The sequence below is a fragment of the Cebus imitator genome, unplaced genomic scaffold (assembly GCF_001604975.1).
Source record: "Cebus imitator isolate Cc_AM_T3 unplaced genomic scaffold, Cebus_imitator-1.0 Scaffold531, whole genome shotgun sequence".
Lineage (NCBI taxonomy): Eukaryota > Metazoa > Chordata > Mammalia > Primates > Cebidae > Cebus > Cebus imitator.
Window position 1 is genome coordinate 661,872 of NW_016107846.1, and position 13,514 is coordinate 675,385.

At 46.0% G+C, this 13,514-nt stretch overlaps 1 protein-coding gene across 2 annotated transcripts in view; it reads left to right on the plus strand.

The window, feature by feature from the left end:
- The first annotated feature begins 9,050 nt into the window (after positions 1-9,050).
- CDYL (chromodomain Y like) overlaps positions 9,051-13,514 on the plus strand; it is a 179,537-nt gene continuing 175,073 nt past the window's right edge. For both annotated transcript variants that reach the window (XM_017514650.2, XM_037733484.1), the window contains exon 1: positions 9,051-9,449. In XM_017514650.2, the coding sequence (XP_017370139.1) occupies positions 9,426-9,449 (24 nt within the window). In that variant the 5' untranslated portion in view covers positions 9,051-9,425. The remainder of the gene's footprint in view (positions 9,450-13,514) is intronic.

Sequence of the window (13,514 nt, forward strand, 5' to 3'; positions counted from 1 at the left end):
AAAAAAAAAAAAAAAAAAAAAAAAAAAAAAAAAAATTAGCCAGTGGCATGTGCCTGTAATTCCAGCTGCTCAAAAGACTGCAGGAGAATCGCTTGAACCCTGGAGGCAGAGGTTGCAGTGAGCTGGGACGGCACCATTGCACTCTAGGCTGAGCGACAGAGCAAGACTCTGTCTCAAAAACAACAACAAAAACTAGATATCCACTTTATTCAATGTCACGTTGGAGGTCCTAAATGTAGTGTCCCTTACTTTACAGGCATGCCGCATATGCAGTTGGCATCAGCGAAGTGGGGCCACCAAAACTTTCTTTTGAAATAATTTGATATCTAAACAAAATTAAACAAAAACAAAAAAACACATTAAATTTAATGCAATATTGCAATAATTCCCTAACCACTCTGCTCCAACGACTTTCTCTTCAGAGAGCCAAACTTTTAAAAAATACAGATCAGATTATTGATGAAGAGACCCAGGGCATGGTCATGACCTACCAGATTTGCCTGCCTCTCCATCCCATCTTATGTCTCCCTTCCTGTTTGCATTCCAGCTTTACCAGCTTTTTCAGAGTCTCAAAGGTGTCATGCACCTTCCACATCTAGGCCTTCGGGAAAAAGCTCTTTCCTCAGCCTGGGACCATCTCCACTGCCCTCTTAACCTAATTCATCCTTTAGATTTTAGCTCACTAGTTCAGGGACAAGCTAATCACAAATAGGGAATAGCCCCAGTCACAATGAGCACACCTAGCACTCAGAACTTGCTTTCTGATATGATTTTTCAACAAAAAGGAACCAAGGCTCCTTGAAGAAATGGTTGATTCTAGGACTGGAGCAGAAAATATACAAGATGAGGCTGCAGCATCTTACAATGACAGAAGGTAAGGGAGTGCTGGACAGGCCCAATGGCTCACGCCTGCAATCCCAGCACTTTGGGAGGCTGAGGCGGGTGGATCGCCTGAAGTTGGGAGTTCAAGACCAGCCTAACCAACATGGAGAAACCCTGTCTCTACCAAAAATAGAAAATTAGCTGGACGGGGTGGTGCATGCCTGTAATCCCATCTACTTGGGAGGCTGAGGCAGGAGAATCACTTGAACCTGGGAGGCAGAGATTGCAGTGAGCCGAGATCACACTACTGCACTCCAGCCTGGGCAACAAAAGCAAGAATCCATCTCAAAAAAAAAAAAGGTAAGGAAGTGCTCAAAATATACACCACCTCATGTTGAGAGAGTATGTCAAAGGGGCACAGAAGCCAACCGAAAGAGCTTCTGGGGGCCAAAGCTAGAGAATCTGATCAAGGAAATAAATAATGCATTATGAATTATAATCCAGAGTATCAAATAAGAATCCAGAGTCTCAATTGATATAAATAAATGATTAATAAATTAATAAGTGGGGGAGAAGAGATAAATCCCTTATACAGAATTCCAGATACTTTTTGTAGACACTCTACCCTCAAGGAGAGAAGCATAATCCTTATTTCTTAAGTGTATGCTGCCCAAAGTGACTCCCTTCCAAAGACTACGGTATGGAAAGGCATAAGGGCTGGGAGTGGTGAACAGTAAGTTTTCAGTGCAGAAATCTGATAAGCACTATCTGTGCCAGGTGATCAAGGTCAACATCAACAGTGAAGTCATGTTGATAGTAGGTATCCTTGATACGATGTGATGAGAATGGCATTTTACCTCTGTGGTCTTCCTCCCCCAAACAAAAAAGCCCAGTCTAAACATATCATGAGGCAAACATCAGACAAATTCCAGTTGAGGACATTCTGCAAACGTTTCACAAAATGTACTCTTCAAAACTGTCAAGGTCATCAACAACAAGAAAAGCCTAAGAAGCTACCATAGTCAAGAGAAGCATAAGGAGACAGGAGAACTATTAATAGAGGTAATACGGTATCACAGATGGGATCCCAGGGCAGAAAAAAGAAAATCAGGTAAAAACTAGGGAAATCTGAATAAAGTGTGTATTTTAGTTAAAAATAATGTATCAATATTGGTTCATTAATTGTACCATGTGTACATGACTACATGGAATAGGGAAAACTGGATATGGGAATGCTCTGTACTATATTTGCAGTTTTTCTATAATCCAAATCTGTTAAAATCTAAATGTGTATGAAAAACATCAACAACGCAGTGAGCTGAGATCATGCCACTGCACTCCAGCCTGGGCGACAGAGTGAGACTCCATGATTCCATCTCAAAAAAAAAAAAAAGTAAGAATATTATAATCTTATGGTACCATTATTGCCTATGTGGTAAGTCATTAATCAAAACTGTTATATGGCACATGCCATCTCAAAAAAAAAAAAAAAAAGAGAAAAAAAAAGCATCAACAACTAAATAAGCTTTAAATACTGAATAGAATATGGTATACCTCCTAATTCTCAAAAATTATTCAAAAGTCTGCCAAGCATTGGTCTGAATATGGAAATCATATTTTGCTTACGCTGGGGAGTGGGTGTATAGGCCTTGTTGTATTTTTCTTTATGCCTTTTTGCAGCTCTAGTATTTCATTTTTTTAAAAATGCTTAACTGTAAACCAATTATATAAAAGTCAAAATGTTGATATCTCCCATGATGGCTACTTAGATAGTCTTAAAATATCAAATTCTTTGAAAATAATTTTTCAATGATTCTCCTTTGCTGGTACCCAAGCGTGTCCAGTGTGCTCACGGGGTGCTGGGCACTGTCTCTGCGGAAGCAGCAAACCAGACTCATCTATAGGTGACCTGGGCTCAACAGCTTCCTGACATTTTCTTTGATTGGTAGTTAAGACCTTTTTTTTTTTTTTTCCCCTGACAACTTAATGTCTGTGTATTCTACTAGATTGTCAGCTGGCTGGAAGCAGGATGATTGTATATAACATTGTGTAACTAACTATACATGGTTAATAAGTATTTATTGAATGAGTGACCATAACTTAATGATTCAAAACTTAGACCCTAGAGTTACCTGGACCTGAGAATGAAGCTTAGCTTCCCCACTGCCTACTCCGAGAGGTGCTTTGTGGTTGAATATGCATACTTATTGTTCTTTGTAAATGTTAGCTATGATTTTTATTAGGTGCTTGCTGAATTAAATAGCTTAATATTTGTAAAGTGCTTAGAACAGTTCCTGGAACAAGGTAAGTGCTGCTTGTTTGTGTTTATTTATTTTTTTATGTTGCTGTTGACCAAATTAAACTTCATTCATTTTGTTTAGTCTGTTAGGGATATTCTTTGGAAAATCTTCTACCTTCTGTGGAAAGATAAGGTTAAAAATGCATACTATAAATTCTGATTCATTCAAAATGAATCACTCTGGGATATAGGTAATTCAGAAAGGAACCTGGTCTGAACACCTCTGTAGTATTTACGGAGAAATAATGTATACTACAAAAAAGGAATCATTAAATCATTTAAGAAAATTGTTGTGCACTTCAGCAATACCATTCACATATAATTAACAATCCAGCTTTGCAGGGGTTACCTGGTTTCAAAACATTGGCTTTCAAAATTTTTGGCTTAGCTCAAAATTTAAGAAATACACTTTACTTTATGACTTAGTACACAATAGTACGTGTGTGTATATATATACATGTCTAAATATTTGTGTACATGTATAATGGAAACAAAATTTTACTACACAATGGTCATTCCTAGTAAGTGATGGATGCTCTCTGATACTATTTCTATCCCCAATAGGGTAAGTAATTTTCACTTCTTTTTTTTTTTATTCGAGACGGAGTCTTGCTCTGTCGCCCAGACTGGAGTGCAGTGGTGGATTACAGGTATCCACCACCATACCCGGCGAATTTTGTATTTTTAGTAGAGACGCGTTGTCCAGGCTAGTCTCCAACTCCTGAGCTCAGGTGATCCACCTGCCTCAGCCTCCTACAGTTCTGGGATTACAGGCATGAGCTACCACATCTGGCCGAGAATTTGCACTTTTAACAGGTTCCAAGGTGATGCTGTCGATACAAGTCTGGGGACCACACTTTGAGGACTTCTACACTAGACAAGACTAGTGAATGAAAAAAAACCGAACCCAACTAAGTGCCTCCATGTGCTGGTCTGGCCCCAATCTTCAAACTCATTTACATTTTGCTTTAGATTCAACATCCACCTGCTCTGGTCCTGCGATAATTCTGTGTTCCCCCACTTTTGGTGGATCTTGTTTCTATTTTCCTTACCAGTCAAAATGTCCACAGTCATCTCTTGCCTAATTGTTCTCCCTCTCTCTGTCTAGAAATGGAAAGGTAAAGAGGTTACTGGGATGGTCTCACTTGAGAGACAAACGCAATTAACCATTGCAATAATTCAAGGGAAAGTTATACAGTACTTGCTGTTTTTTCCAGGAATCCTAAACGAGTTAGTTACTGTTTTGGCATAAAGTCAACCAAAATTATGGGAATGCCTGTGCCTATTTCCTCTTCATGATTTTTGGTCTTTTTTGCTTTCCAAAAATGGGGTAATGCATAACATTATCAATGAAAAACTTCCTTGCTATTGGTCATTACTTTAATCCAAAAAAAGTTCAACAAGTACGTATTACAAGGATCCTCTTGGCAGAACCACCATTAGCTGAATAGAAAACAGAACTGTACTTAAATACTAACTCTAGTTGAAAAAGAAAATTATCCTTAACTGTAAATTGATGAGCTTCGCCCAGTGATGGCACCACAGCCAAAGATGAAATTGGTGAAATCAAATGTTAAGAGGTCTCAGAACTGACATCACGAGGGCAAAGAGATGAAACAAATATGGCCGGGCGTGGTGGCTCACGCCTGTAATCCAAGCACTTTGGAGGCCACGGCAGGTGGATCACCTGAGGTCGGGAGTTCAAGAACAGCCTGACCAACATGGTGAAATCCTGTCTTTAAAAAAGAAAGAAAGAAAGAAAAAGAAAGAAAGAAAGAAAGAAACAAATAGTGGTATCTGTCCAAGGGCCAGCAGTGTGGTAGCTGGCTACTGGCTTCCATATGAAAGAGAGAAATGATACCTACCTAGGACCAACGCGGAGGGAGGCAGGGAGAGGCTGCCCCTCGAAATGGGGAAACTGACTATTTGGGCAGGAAAGGAAACAGTGACTGAAACAAGGAATTAGCTGTTATTGGTACCGGCCAGAAAACAGTACTGGTATTCCACTCTCAGCTTTCAGGGAAGGAAGAACTGGTTGGCTCCCAGTTCAGACATGGCCCCTAGCATCTTAATTAATCTTATAACCGGTTCTGTATGTTTCTCTCTTTTGCATCTCAGGTTTAAAATGTTCTTTCTTTTGAGTGGGTGATTGAGATGGAAATTCCATCAAGTTTTCTCGAGTGGGTACTCTATGACAAGAATGGCAGCTTTAGCCGCCATGGGTTTAAAAAAAAACTTAGGTCGAGTTTTCATAAAAATCACAATTAAATTTTGGGTTATGGAGGAGGTAGCCAAGATAGAATATGCTTTTGAGGTACAAAATTGTTGAAGGGAATCATTATCAGCAGCTTTTCACAGCTACCCAACCATAAAATGACTTTGGCTCCGAGAGTAGCAGTAGCTAGATTTTGGCTTCTTCTGTTTTTCCTGTCCCATCCCCCATCTCCTCTTGGATGCCTTGGGATTCAAATGCAGATGAAATGCAGATTCTTGGGAGAAAGGAATACGTGCCAGGTTGGGCTGGTGATTGGGAAAAGAGGAGGATCTCAAACTGAAGATTTTAGTTATTGTTCTCCCGAGATGAAAAAAGGCTGTGATTCTTGATCTGAAGAGTCTTATCGTGGGTAGTACTTGCCATCGATGATCAATTGTTTGGGTTTGAAGAAGGGCGAATTGAATTACATTGGCCTACAACAACAGGGGCGGGTCAGGTAAGAATTCTTGTTTATTGCAGGGAGACGTGTGTTTTCATGTGTGTACATCGTCTCTCTTGTTGCCCACTTCTCTAATCTTTTACGAGTCGTATATCTTACTAGTACATACTATTGTGCTGTATGTATTTTTGGTGTAATCTTCCTGATGTGATTAGGGGTTGTGATTTCACTTTTATTCTCAAGCCACTGAGGAAATACTTTAATAGCACCCACATACGTGGTCATGGAAACTACAGAACTTCACTGTTTCATAGAAGGTGATGGAAATTCCAAGTCATTAAATAATCGTCGGCATATTTACTTCTGCTATGAGTGCTGATAAAAAGTGATGGAGGAAAGCAAAGTTTGCTTAAAAGTAAGACAAATTGAATGAATGAGGTTAAAATATATATGTGTGTGCGTGTGTATATATATATATATATATATATATATATATATAAGCAAAATAGCATTCAATAAATCAGTGAGTTTTAAATGGAGGGAGGATGAAAGGAACAAAGTGGACAATTGAGAATTTGCTCAACTTCTCAGTGGCTAGGTGGGTACCCATCTCCTTCGCCGGTGGAAGCCAACTGTCAGAGTGGAGAGGTAGTTGGAACTGAGTTTAGGAATATGGCTCACTCCTGCTTTGTTACAGAGGCTACTCTTAATATTGTAGACTAAGGATAGCAGCATAAACAATCCAGATTGTCAAGATTAAAAAGCTACGTGAATCGACATTTTTGGGTTACTTTTTGAGGCTGTAATTCTTACCCTTTTTGTTTCCACAATGGGGAGAATCGCCTTACTAGCTCAGTATATGAATATGGTTGTGGTGGATGTCTACCATCCTTTCTTTCCCTCTCCTGGGCAACAATGGTAGTTTTAGAGACTCCTTGGAAACCATAGTACCCTTAAGCACGTGGTGGAGCCCCTTGTGAATGCCTAAGCTTGTGGATGTTCTGAAGGTGGCAATAATTAGGGTAATGGTCATGGAGAGAAAAAGTGCTTGTGTTTGTACTGGCCCCTCATTGCATAATAGACTTAAATGTTAGATATATCAGTTTATTTCCTATTGCGGATCTCTTTTTTCTTTTTTATGGATTGTTTTACTAGAGGGATTTTTAACCATCACCTGCCAGTATTTGAGGGCTTGCCGAAGTGTGCCCTCAATCCTTTGAGACTTCTCAAATGTATGAAGTCCTCGTCCTTGCCTTCAAGGAACTTAACTTTTGTTGATGAACTGGTATACCTACAGAGAGGACAACAATGAAATGCAACAAATAATGGAAATGCTAAGTGAGAGGAAAGAGGTGCTGTTTGGAGGAGGCAGAGGAAATTGGCTGGGCCATCAGGGAAAGAGGCAAAGCTTGAGGCGCCTTGACCAGTAGATGAAGTGGAGACTTTAATTTGCGATTCTTGTGCAAGCATTTGATAATGGGAATTGGATGTGTGCGTATTGAATAATGGGAATTGGATGTGTAGGTATTGGGCTGTCTTGTGGACCCTGAAATTCCATTCATTAACACCTTCAAATTTGAAGATGAGGTCTGACTGAAGGTCATCATCGGGAGATGGGTGTGGGGTGAAGAGTGGACAAACATGAGTGCTGCAGTGAGCACGCGTGGGTGCTTCGGCAGCGCTTGAAGAGGGAGTTACCGATTTGGCCCTGGAAGTCAGGAAGGCTATCCTTTTCAGGTGAAATCTGAGCTGGGAGTTTCTTTCAAAAGGTGGGGACCGCAGGTAGAAGCACTGCTTAAGGGGAACAGCGATTCGACTTGCTGTGACTTAAGGTTCGGCGTGGTGCTTGTTCCTGGGCGTGGGGAGGGTAGGAAACCGCGGGGTCTGTGAAACATCCCGTGGTCATTGAAACGCTCTTGGGGGGCACAAACGAATAGGGCTTTAGGAAGAAAACTGGTGAGAGGAGACTAGTGGCTGGAAGGTCGGTTAGGAACTGGAGCGAGATAGAGCAAGCAGGGGTGAGGCGGCCCGAAGGATGCCCTGGGAGACGTGGAGGAACTGGCGAGGGCTTCCCCATGGAGGGCCTGGGGAAAAGGTGAACAGATGCCTCCGCAGTGCCCCGTGGGGAAGTTCCGCGGACTCGGCTAGAGAGTTGGGAGTTGCAGGCAGTCTGGGGGAGTTGGGCCAGGGGACCCCTTCTTTCGCCGCCGAGGGGGCACGTCCAAGGCTCGGCAGGTGTGCCCTGGCAGCCCATCTCCTCTGAGAAGTGGAGCGCGGGCCAGCCCTCACTGTTCTGAGCGAGGGCCTGTCGTGTAGCCCACACCGTTCCGCGAAAGGAACCAATACTGACAGCCTCGTTCCATTAGAATCCAGACCTCCCAGGAATCCAGACTCGGGCCGCTCCCCGCGGCGCTTCGGAGGAGGCGGACGCTCCAAGAGGAACCCGGAGGCCTGGCGTGGGGGAAGCTGCGGGCAGAGCGGAGGCAGCCGCGCCCTCGCACCGCCCTCCGCCGCGCCGGGCTCCCGCCCCCCGGCTCCCACCCACGGCCTGCCGCGGAGCCAGCGTGCCCGCCGGAGCGCGCCGGGCCACCCCGCGGGGCGCGCGGCCCGGGCTCCGGGTCTTCGCGGCGGCCGGCGGGGCGGGCATGGGGTGGGGTGCGTGCTCCACCTGGCCATGCCGCCTGCCCTGTGCGGGTTCGCCCGGTCCCGGACGGGCGGGTGCTCGGAGGTGGCCGCTCTGCGCTCCTCCTGGAGGGAGGCGCGCGGTAGACCGCGCGGCCGCTGCCGTCGGGGCAGTGGGCTCCAGGCGCGGGCCGGCTCGCCCGCACGGTCCCCCGCCCCATCTCGGGCCCGTCGCTGCCCTTCCCGGGGGGCACGGCCTCCCTGCGCCTCGAACCTCGAAGTCCGGGTCCCGCCTGCCCGGGGCCGGGCCTCGAGCGCCCACGTCGAGGCGGGCGGGGGGGCGGTGCCGCGGGCAGGGCCCACCCCGCGAGCCGGACCGGGGAAGTCGGAGCCCCGCCCCGGCCCCGCCCCCGCGCTCCCGGCCACGCCCCCGCGGCCCCGCTCCTCCCCTTCCTGCCGGCTCGCTCCCGGCCCCGCCGGCCGCCCGCCTCGGCCCCGAGCGGAGCCCACTGCTCCCCTCGGCCGCCCCGCCCCGCCGCCGCCCCGCCCCTCCCGCGCGGGCGGCCCGAAAACCCGGAGCGCGGGAGCGCGGCTCCACCGGGCCGGGCGGCCGCACTGGGCATGCTCAGTAGCCGGGGCAGGTTTTTTGGTCGCAAGTAGGAAGCTTTCTGCACTACACCGGAGAGGGGAGCCGCGATCCGGCCGCGCCGCCCGCACGCCGCCGCGCCCGCCCCAGCCCGCCCGGCCCCGCGGCGGGGCGCGATGAGCCCGAGCCTGAGCCGACCCGCCCGGGAGTGAGCGCGGGGCGCCCAGGGCGCGTTGCGTAGCTGCTCCTGCGCACAACCCCGCCGCGCCGCCGGCCCGCACTGGCCGCGGAGTGCGAGAGGCTGGTCCGTGCCCAGCGCCCGGCCGGCCGCGGGAGCAGGAAGCGCAGGCCACGCAGGACCCAACTGAAACAAAGTGTCGGCCGCCCGGCGCCGGCGCCCGCCCCGACCCTGCCCCTCCCGCCCGCAACTCCGCCGCCCACCATGGCTTCCGAGGAGCTGTACGAGGTACCTCCCCTCCCCCCGGCCTCGGGCCGCCCCCCGCCCGCCGCCCCTCCCGGCCCGGCCGCGCCGCCCGACGGCCCCGCTCGCCACCCGCGCCCGCCGCGTCCCCTCCCCCGCCGCGGCCGCAGTTTGCTGGACGGGAAATGTGTGCGAGGGGAGCCCGAGTGTCCGCTCCGAGGGGCCCCGGGCGGGGGGTCCCGGAGTTGCCGGGCGTGGGGGGGCTCCCGGCCGTGGGGAAGTGGCGCTGACACTAGTGACTTGCTCAGACTGAGCTCAAAGTGCTCTTGGCGTGGGTCATGGAAGCGGAGCCCCGGTTGCCGCTCGGCGGGGACCGTGGGCGGTGCGGGGGGGTGGGGGGGTTTCTTGACCATTTAGTAAAGCATTTGGGAGAAGGTTTTCAGGGGGTGGCGGGGAGAAGACCGGTGCAAACGCTTTCGACTTTGCCGTTCGCCAGAGCGATGCAAAATCTCTCACCGAAAATGCTAAACGTTGACCACATGCTTTAATTAGGTTAGCATTGTGGCCAGAGCCAGGAAATTTAAATTTAACGCTGATACACCGTCATTCATTTGCGCCGCAGCATTGCAAATGAGAAGGGCACAGCCAGAATTAAGTTATGGTCGATGGGTTTAAACCAGCTTCAAGTTTGTGAGTTACCAATTTGGATCTTTAGACATGCTTTGTATGTCTCCGTGTAACTTCTTTTGACGTATTTAAAAGTAGACTTCCTGGGAGTACAGAAGTTTGGAAGGCTTTCTGTTTTTCTGGATAAATGATTGTCTTGTTTCACATGTATGTATAAATAAGTTCCTAAGAGACTCAAAACTTGCGGAGACTCTGTAGACTCACCTTTATGATGCGTTTAGGGACCCGGGTGTTGAGAGACGTAAGGAAGCATCTTTAACAAGTAGAGCCCTGTGGCCCCAGGGATCCTTTCAGTTCTCTTGTCTTACGGGTGTATTATTGCTGTTGGCATAGAATAGAGCTTTGCTGTCAGCGATGTTAGCCTTCTAGCAACTTTTTGTTGCTTTTTAAAAGCAAGTGTTTGCAAAAGTTCTCAGGAGAAAGCTGCCTTCTGTAGAATTAAGGGTAAGATTGTTGCTTCTCCTTACATTGTATGTGGTCAGTGTACCTTAGCTGGTACTGAAAATGTTCCATTCTTTTCAACCATTTTACACATTAGCTGTGCCCCACTGTATTCAGGATACTATTTAAGGTCATTTGGGGATGTAAAAGAAAAAAAAATCTCCCCGTTCTTAGGAGCTTTCCTTACAGGAAGGAAAGTGTTGGGTGTCTGGAGGACAGAAGTAGAGGCTAGGATGCTTGAGATCTTCCAGGTAAAGTTTGTACAGGGAGAAGTAAATAGCATGAGGGTGTGGGGAATTTTAGTACCTACATTAGATCATTCTTTGGTTATTTAGTCTTGAGTGTTCACTCTTGGCGTTTGCTTTTATGAGTATAACTACAGAATCAGTTCAGTGGATGAGAGAAGCAACTTATACGTAAGTTGTATCTTAGGTGTATAAGAATGATTCTGAAGACAGCACTAGTACATTATGGACTATTTCCCACTAGTACATTATGGACTCAATTTAGTTCCTTCTGTGCTTATGCTGTATCTTCAGGTTTCTATTCCTAACAGAAGTCATTTATGAGTAACATTTTGTATTGTGTTCATTTAACGTTTATTGAATGCTAGCCACATGGAGGTTTTCTAGGGAGATACTGAGCTATGAGAATGGTTCATGCTTTCAAGGAGTGTCTCTTGGGGAGGAAGTAAGTATATTGCAAAGAAATGATACACTTGCACAATTGAACTTTTGATTCTGGGTTTTATTTTAGTTAGTTTTGGGGGAAAAAAGATATTATAGAAGTATAGTTCAGGTGATAAATGTAAGTATGTGTAGTAAATGTGTAGTGGTATCAAGGCAAACTTTATAATTTCTCCTTTAGTTGGAGTCAACACTGTGACTATGTTACCACTGAAAGTTGACATTGAAAGTTTTGCATAGCAGTCGAGAGCCTAGATTTGGAGTCAGACAACCTAATTATTGGCTTCCATCTCTGTCACCTTGGGTAAATTAGCCTTGAAAGCTCAGTTTCCTCATCTGTGAAACTGGGATCAGTGCTTCCCTTATAGAGATGTGAAGTTTAAATGAGAACACATGTAAAGCACACCCTGCAATTCGCATAGGAAGCACCCAGTAAGTGACGATGATTGTATTGTAACTGACCTAAAATGCCTCCTGGAAATCTGGTTTTGTTTCTAAAGGTATAGAGTTGTATTGTTTTCATTAAAGGCAGTATTATTTGTAGGGCAGAAGTGATACATACGATAGTCTGACAAGGCTGGGAAAGACACTGAGATAGAAGTTTTATATTTGTCCTGAGGCTCCACAAATCTAGAAGTATGTATTGACAGAGGAGGAAATGTGAAGCCTTGCTTTTTTGAACTCACATGGTGTGGTAGGAGGACAGGTCTGCAGTAACTGGGAACTTGGGTGAGTGACCCAACTGCTGAGCTTTGGTTTTCTCGCTTAAAAGGAAATGTCTCCAAAACTTAGCATGGAACCTGATGTGTACCAATAGGTGTTTAGTAAATGTTTAAATGGCTATTGAAACTGGGCTTTGCAAACAACAAATAAAGGAACAGATCCTGGAAAAGATGAGTAGAGCATAAGCCTTGCAAAATTTGAAGAGTTACTGTTAGTTGAAGGATAGAATAGGTTTATTACCTACTTTTCCAGCAGCTAGAATTAAGGAAGAACAGATTTTTGATGTGGCATAAGTTAGAACTATAGTTTTCACAAAAAGACAAGCATCCTTTACATCACGCTTCTAATGTAAAGGGTAAGATAATAAATATTTTAGACCTGTGGGTTTTATTATGGTTTTCGTTGCAGCCACTCAGCTCATTTCATGTGTGACATGGTAAAAGCCCATAAAACTGCATACCTCAGCCATACCTGGGCTTTACAAAATGTCCAGAGTCCAATGGCCCTCAAAATGCCCAAAGCCCCTCGCACCCACCACTGCCCAGGGGGTGGCTTACAGACATAAAATGTCTTAACACCCTCCTTTCGGGGCCACAGGTTAAAAAAACGCAAGTCCTCCATAGGAATTAAAACCCTGCAATTTAGCATACTTTTGTCTTAGAGTTAACTTTCTATGCTTGCTCTAGTGTAACAATGTGGTGCAGAAGCAGTCATAGACAACACTTAGTGTCATGTCTCAAACTGTTGATGGATAATACAATTCCTATCATTTAGTATGTTTCATATCATTTTGATGTGTCATGAAATACGCACTTGGTTTTTTCCTCAATCACTTAAAAATGTATAAACAATTCCTAACTTGTAGGTTCCACAAAAGAAGGCAGTGGGCTGACTTTCACCTGTAGGTTACCGTTAACCCCAGCTGTAGGTGATTAGCTGTCATAGTCTTTTTAGGAACCAGGGTTTACACAGTGATTGAGGGATATGTGGAAGTTAGAAGGGATTTCTTTCATCCCAGCTCTAGATTTAGAGCTAGAAGATCTGGGTGGTTCTCCTCCCTCCCTCCTTCCCTTCCTCTCTCTCTCTTTTTTTTCTTTTTGAGACAGAGTCTTGCTCTATCTCCCAGGCTGATGTGCAGTGACTTGATGTCAGCTCACTACAACCTCTGCCTCCTGGGTTCAAGCAATTCTCATGCCTCAGTCTCCCACATAGCTGGGATTACAGACATGCGCCACCACACCTTGCTAATGTTTGTATTTTTAGTAGAGTCGGGGTTTCACCACGTTGTCCAGGCTAGTCTTGAACTCCTGGCCTCAAGCAATTCGCTGCCTTGGCCTCCCAAAGTGCTGGCATTATAGGTATGAATCACTGTACCCGCCCTTCTCTTGTTCTTAGAAGCTTGTTAAGTAACTTGTTTTCTTGGACTTATCTTAAGTAACTATCTCTCCTAAACTTTCTCATCAGTAAAATAGGGAGGATGATAACTAAAAGAATTGAAACTTAAATGGCATTCACGTGTGAAAGCAATTCTACAATACATCTTCCTCCCCCCCCACCCCCCCAGGGATGGTTT